This window comes from Arachis ipaensis, chromosome B06 (assembly GCF_000816755.2).
Source record: "Arachis ipaensis cultivar K30076 chromosome B06, Araip1.1, whole genome shotgun sequence".
In the NCBI taxonomy this organism is placed as follows: domain Eukaryota; kingdom Viridiplantae; phylum Streptophyta; class Magnoliopsida; order Fabales; family Fabaceae; genus Arachis; species Arachis ipaensis.
In genome coordinates, this window is record NC_029790.2 from 1,239,451 (window position 1) to 1,246,379 (window position 6,929).

At 36.2% G+C, this 6,929-nt stretch overlaps 1 protein-coding gene across 1 annotated transcript in view; it reads left to right on the forward strand.

The window, feature by feature from the left end:
- Positions 6,500-6,929, forward strand: part of LOC107646213 (nicotinamidase 2-like) — a 3,637-nt gene continuing 3,207 nt past the window's right edge. The window contains exon 1 of the mRNA XM_016350415.2: positions 6,500-6,519. Within this exon, the coding sequence (XP_016205901.1) occupies positions 6,500-6,519 (20 nt within the window). The remainder of the gene's footprint in view (positions 6,520-6,929) is intronic.

Below are 6,929 nucleotides of genomic sequence, written 5' to 3' on the forward strand. Positions count from 1 at the left end.
AAAAATATATAACACAGTTCTTATCTTAACACATTTAAATGTTATATGTCAATCTAATAATTAATAAAAAATAATATTATCCAATGTAAAATAGATTAAAAATAAGAAAGAGATTAACAAAATCAATTAACAAAGTTCTTATCTTAAGTTGCCAGATTATTTAAAAAATCAATTAACAAAGTTCGTATCTTACTATATTTATTGTATCTCACTATATTTATTATATTTATTGTGTTATATGTGAATCTAATAATTAATAAAAAATAATATTTTTTAATATAGAACATATTAAAAATAAAGAAAAAAATTAACAAAATATACGTAGAGATTTTTCATTCTACCATTGGTAAGTATAAATTTTTTTACATCTTTTATATGCCAATCATATGACAGATGAATAATATTAAATTAATTAATCTTTTTACAATAATTTAAAAAATTAGTAAATGTCAATTTTAGTACTCTTTATAAATAAATGTCAAATTTAATACTCTACATAATTAATAGTTTAGATAGTTTAGAAAATTATAAACATAGACTTTAATAATACGTATCAATTAATAAACATAGACTTTGATAATACGTATCAAACAATGCAAAAAAAATATTGATAAATTTTAATAAATATAGAATATATTTATAGATAAATTTTAATACTATAGAATATATTTGAGTAGTAGTGCTCGATCTATAATTATACAAAAAAAATACAAACTTTAGATGTAAAAATGGAATAAGATAAAGAGTACTTGTCCTTTGAATTTTTTTTTAAAAATTAAAAATTAGTACTCATAACGTCTATTATTACTCAAAAGGTACCTGTATTTGGCAATGGAATTGGCATAGAAATTGTATCAACTTCCTTGTCAAATTCTCTCACGATGATTTGCAGGTGTCCTTTCTTAGTAAATACATGTCAGAACCAAAAGATAGCAGCAAGATGCAGAAAAAAGAATCGACAACAGTGAGAAATATTTGTAAGTGGAGCAGTTATTTATTTTTCTCACGATTGCAGCAGTTATTTAATGGGTTAATGATTTTTTTTAATTATAAACAAAAATGTATTATTACTATTTTATCCATAAATTTGATTTGTAAAATGAATTATTTGAGGGCAAATGGTGTCTATAAAAATTGGACACCAAACTCTAGTATTGCCTTTATATATTGGTATAGATATACTCTTAACTAAAAAAATAAAAAAAGAAAGAAAAGAAACACGAGTTAAGGAAAAGGGGGAGGGTATCCGCTGGAGGGGATTGGGTTTTGGTTTAGGGAGAAGAGAGGCAAGGGAAGGGAAGGGGAAGGGGAAGGGGAAGGAGAAAGGCCACCGCCGCTCCTGCTCCTCGTCGTTCAGTCCTCGCCGCTGGATCTCACCGTGAGGGTGGACGTCGCTGCTCCTCGCCCTCGCCGACGTCATCGCCTCGCCTTCGCCGTCATGATCGCCTCGCCGTCGCCCTCGTCTCGCCGCACCTCCTCCTTGCCGTCGCACCTCGTCTCGTCGCTTATTTTGGTAATTATATTTATGAATTTTTGGTTTTTGTAATTGAAGATGAATTTGAGAATTTTTTATTATTGTAATTGCATATGATTTTTGTTAATGAAAGAGGAAGAATTTTAGTTTTGAATTTTGTTGATGATTCTGAGTTTTGATTGTTCTAGTTATCTGAGTTCTGGGTGGAGATGGTGGTGGTGGATTTTGAGTTTTGTTATTCTTCTTATGATTCCATTATCATTGTTGTTGTCGTTCTTCTTCGTATATTTCTTCTTATGATTCCATTATTGTTCTTCTGATGATGATGATGACGACCATGATGATAATGGTGGTGGTGGTGGTGGGTTTTGGTTCAGCTTGGGTTTCTATTCTGCTTCTGGTTGATTTTGGAGAAGTTCTGATGATGAAGATGATGACCATGATGATAATGGTGGTGGTGGTGGTTGGTTCTGGTTCAGCTTAGGCTTCTGTTCTGTTTCTGGTTGACGTTGGTTGATTTTGGGGAAGAAGGGGGAAGGGTATTTTCGTTCGAAGGACGATTTTAAAACTTAGTTAAACCTTTGGAATCAATTTGTAGCGAAAAAAAGGTTGGGGACGAAATAAATTTTCAGCCCCTACCTTAGGGATCAAAATCGTACTTAACCCTAATAATAATTTATGGTAGTGTAATTCAAGTAATGAATTATGTTAGTAACACTAAATTTAAAATATGAATTCAATAAATTATTTATAATTATTATAAAAATTTGGTATATATATAATATTATAGGGTATCTAATAATAATAACTCGATTTATATTTTAGATTCATTTAAAATTTATTAATTATTGTTAGAATTTATTAAATATAAATGTTAAATTTTAATAAAATAGATTTAGTATGTTTCAAATAGTTAATAATATAATTGTTAATATAATTATATTATATTGGTTATGTATAATAAAAATGTGATATTGTTAAGTTTTACTTATTAACTAATTATGCTTATCTTTGTTTAATGTGATATGTGGTTATGTTTTATAGGGTTTATGGATGTTGACATGTGACCACTTAATGCCCTCGGATTTGTACAACTAAATTGTTGAGGGGTATTTATGGGAGACTGATTTTTATAACGTTTCCCATATTGTTATCATCCAATGCCAGTATCAATGCTCTAATCGAGAGATGACACTCTGAGAGTCACACATTTTATTTTTCAGTTGGTGAGTGTGCTGTGACATTGGAGGATGTGGCGATAATTCTTGGTCTTCCAACAAATGGTCTTCCAGTTATAGGACCAACCCTGAGTAGTTATGAGGCCTTAGAGGTCGAATGCTTGTACTAGTTTGGTGCTTACACCTAGGAAGACATATTGTAGAAGAAGATTCGTAAAGTTGACCTGGTTTCGGAGATTGAAAGATCGTTTAGTCTTGATTGATGATATTCACATTCAGAAGTACATAAAGTACCACATAATGTTATGATTTGGGACCATTCTGTATGGAGACAAGTCTGGAGTAGCGGTTCACTGGAAGTTTCTGTCGTTGCTCCGTAACTTTCCTGGGATGATACAATTTAGTTGGAGATCAGCATACCTGGCACACTTGTATAGAGTATTGTGTAGGGCATCTCGTGTCGACTGCAAGAAGATCGATGGTCCACTGACACTTTTGTTTACCTGGGCTTGGATCCGTCTACCATTTCTAGCGCCGATTCCCGACAATCTTCGACTCCTTCTAATTATAAACAGGTAAAATTAATTACTATCTGCTTCGAAAAAGTGTAGCACATTGTATTTTAATTTTTACAATAAAAGTTAATTAAAGAATTGTCTAATGTCAGGTGGCGTAATTGGGAGCGTGCTAATTGGCCTTACAGATTTCATTCTCTTGCTTACTTTAGGAGGTCGTTGGATAATCTGCAAGAAAGACAAGTATATTGTAATAAATAAGTATCTGTTTTTATTTAACTGTACTATTGTTTGGTGTGTAATTCTCTTTTACTTTCAATATGTCCATTTTGTTTGGGAGGCTTATGGTGTTGATCGTATTGAGGCAGACGTGATTCCCGTTGACATCCGTCAACATTCGATTATTTGGAGTGCCATGGTGCCGTTAATATCTTTCGAATGCGTTGAGTGGCATGCATGCAATAGAATGGTGAGACGGTTTGGTTTGTCCTAAGGTGTTCTCATCAGGAGTGGGATCTAGGTGAAGCACACGGCGAAGTACCGACTGGTCCTAAGAATCAAGATTGGTCCGTCACTTTTTGGGTGATGCAATGGACGAATCGGTATAATCATGTTCTTGCTGAACCCATGGTGCCTTCACGGCATCCTTTGAAAATTTACATGTATTGGTATCGAAGTACATATGGGACCCACTTGCATTTGTCAGACATCGTATTTTAAGAGAATCAGGAAGGCAATCTTGTGCATAATCAGAATAATCAATAGTAGCAACCACCGCCATCGCCATCGCCACCGCCACCACCACATTCACAGACACAAGCACAACAAGATCCTGAGCATTTTACACCATATATTCCTCACACGCATTTCACAGATTATTTTACACCATTAGTCCATTACATCAATAATATTGGAGTGTTCCACAATTTGACTCAGGGGATCAAGCTTCGTTTGCCAGCTGCTTAGCTTCATGACTCCGGTGCAAGGTCACCCACTTTCAAGTAATTACGGAGACATTTTCACCAACCAGAGGGCGCATCCGAGTAGTATTGCTTCAAGTAGGAGGTCATTGGATTCGAGGCCTCAACATTGCACTTCCTCTGGAAATTCTAGAGGTAGACTATCTGTTGACTCGAGTAAAAGTGATTATGCCATGGGAGGGATCATACAAAGCGGGACCCCACGGCGTATTCCAATGGATCTAATTCAGGAGAGCAATAAAGTAGTTGAGAATGAGGCTGATGACTACCTAGTAGACTATCCGGATGAGGATGAGGATGAGGATGAGGATGATATAAATCTATCATACAAATGTGCAAATTACATACCTGCATTTATATATTGAGGAAATTCCGGTGCATGCATGGCATCCAAGTCCAACGAGTGCATGAAAGTAGGCTCCTCAAACGAATGCTGGTTTGTCAGTGCATTTGCTACATCCGCCACATCTACCTCCATAATGTCGTCAGCTGATCTTCGTCTACACTCGGATCAATGACCTCATAGTTGCTTTCAAACTCCTCCTTGCTTTCACTATTATAATCTTACAATTCAACATCTTGGTCTACTTCAGATTGCTCGAACTCAATATACAGCTCGATGAACGATACTCGGGATCGAGTTTCAATATATACTGAAAACATTTCTTGCATGCTCGCTTCATCGGTTATATATTTGGTTTGAAATTGAACAAACCCGCCAAACACAGATATAGGATATCAGTACAAAATACATGACACTCTCCTAGATATTTGATACTTCATTTTCTCACAAATCACCCTTTAGTTCTTCAAATGACAATGTGAATGGAATAACAATATCTAATGGATTCTCACATACAAATTTCAATCATTCATATGTTTGTAAAAAAATATGGCCATGATAATATACTTTTAACATAACTCTATCATCCATGATAATATACTCACATTGAACACTCTCAACCTTGGTATTTTTTTTTTGAAACAATGGAGAGGAAGAACAGAAAAAACGAGTTTCAGAAGCTGAAAATTCAGAGATGAAGAAGAAGTGGAGACTTCGGCTAAGCTAATGTATATATAACCAAACAAATCGAACGGTCCAACTACCTTTTTACCGTTTGAATTTCTTACAGAACTCAAATCGGACCATCCAATTAGCGTTCTAAGGAAATTTAAAAAAAGTCATATGCATGAAATCGGTGGGTCCGATTTCTACATGCAAAATGTTTGTCGTTGCTTGCTCCTTATAAATCGGACTGTCCGATTTGTGTTCCTCTCTCTCCCCTCAAAGAAATCAGACGATCCGATTTTTTTACTGTCAGTTCAAAAAAATAGCGCCGTCACAACAGTGTATTACCCCCTAACCTCCATAACCTAACGTAACACACACATCATTTTCATATAAAAAATAGCCTTTCCAAGTTGATTTTATTGTTTCTTTTTGTAAGGAGTTAATTTTGATATTGTTGTTAGATAGTGTGAATTTTTTTCTTTATTATTAACCGTGTAAAATTGAATTTAATTATAGAATTTAGCAATGACGATTGATATAAACTTTACAAAATTGGTACATTAGAATTGAATTGAGTTCTTTCTATAATTTCTAAAAAATAATAAAAATAAAAATAGAACTTCGCTAGGTAACTAAGAGGGATATAGCCAACTCCTGCCAACTCCTATTGGGTTGGACCCCAGAACCCATTTCATCAGAAAAGCAACATCCTCAATTAACCATAGTAACCTAAATTAACCCCAACTACCTATAGTAAACCTGATTAATCCTAACTTTCACCATCGCACCTGAGGCTCATCCCACAAACCTCAATGGCAACGCCTCCCACCCTTCTTCTTCAGATGTGTTTTCTTCCGTAGCGTCAAACCCAGTCGTGCCGCCCCATTTCCATCCGCAAGCAACCGTAGATATCGGAAGGACACCCCATTGCACCACTACTACTACAGCTCATTGTCGCCGGCGTCAACCCTAGTCAACGTCATCCCACTGTTTCATCTACGAGCAACTGTGGGACTCGGAAGGTCATCCCATTGCACCACTACTGCTGCAGGTCTCGGTTGCAGCTCCATTGAAGTGGCGTCCCCTTTTCCGCTCGACAACGTGACGGTGCCTCCCGTGCTCTGCTCCATGCATTGGATGTGTCTGTTGGATGTGTCTTTTATTAGAAGTGTCTTTTAATGGGTATGTCCTTTGTTTATTACTTCGACTGTCTTTGTGGATGTGTCTCTTAATGGAGGTATCTTTTAAAGTGGATGTGTCTCCAATTGTATCTTCCATTGACGACGAAGTCAGGGATGCGAAATTTTTGTCCGTGGTTTGGGATGTGGCCTCCATTAAAGATGGGGCTTAGTACAGGAAGGTGAGTGCGGTCTTGATGAACAGGGTTGAGAATAGCCTCACGTCGCGGGCTGAGATGGTACGGATGGCGTTGGGGGCTACTTCCAGTTGCGTTGCGGCAGGTGTTTGGGGTGAATTCAGGTGGCATATACGGCCGGATATGTGGGGCGGCCAGAGTTTTGTCGTGGTTCCCGTCTCGGGGGAGGGGGGGAGAAGGGTGCTCGGGTTCAAGTCCGGGAGAGAAGGGTGTTCGAGTTCACGTTCGGGGGAGGGGGAAAGACTCACTGGTTTCACTGAATTCACATATAGTAAATATAGAATGACGAAGGTGTGGTTATGAATTCTTATTTTTTAAATTTGGATTAATTAATTAATGGATTCTTAATTTAAAAAAAATAAATAAATATTTATTAATTGAAGTTGTTAAAACTT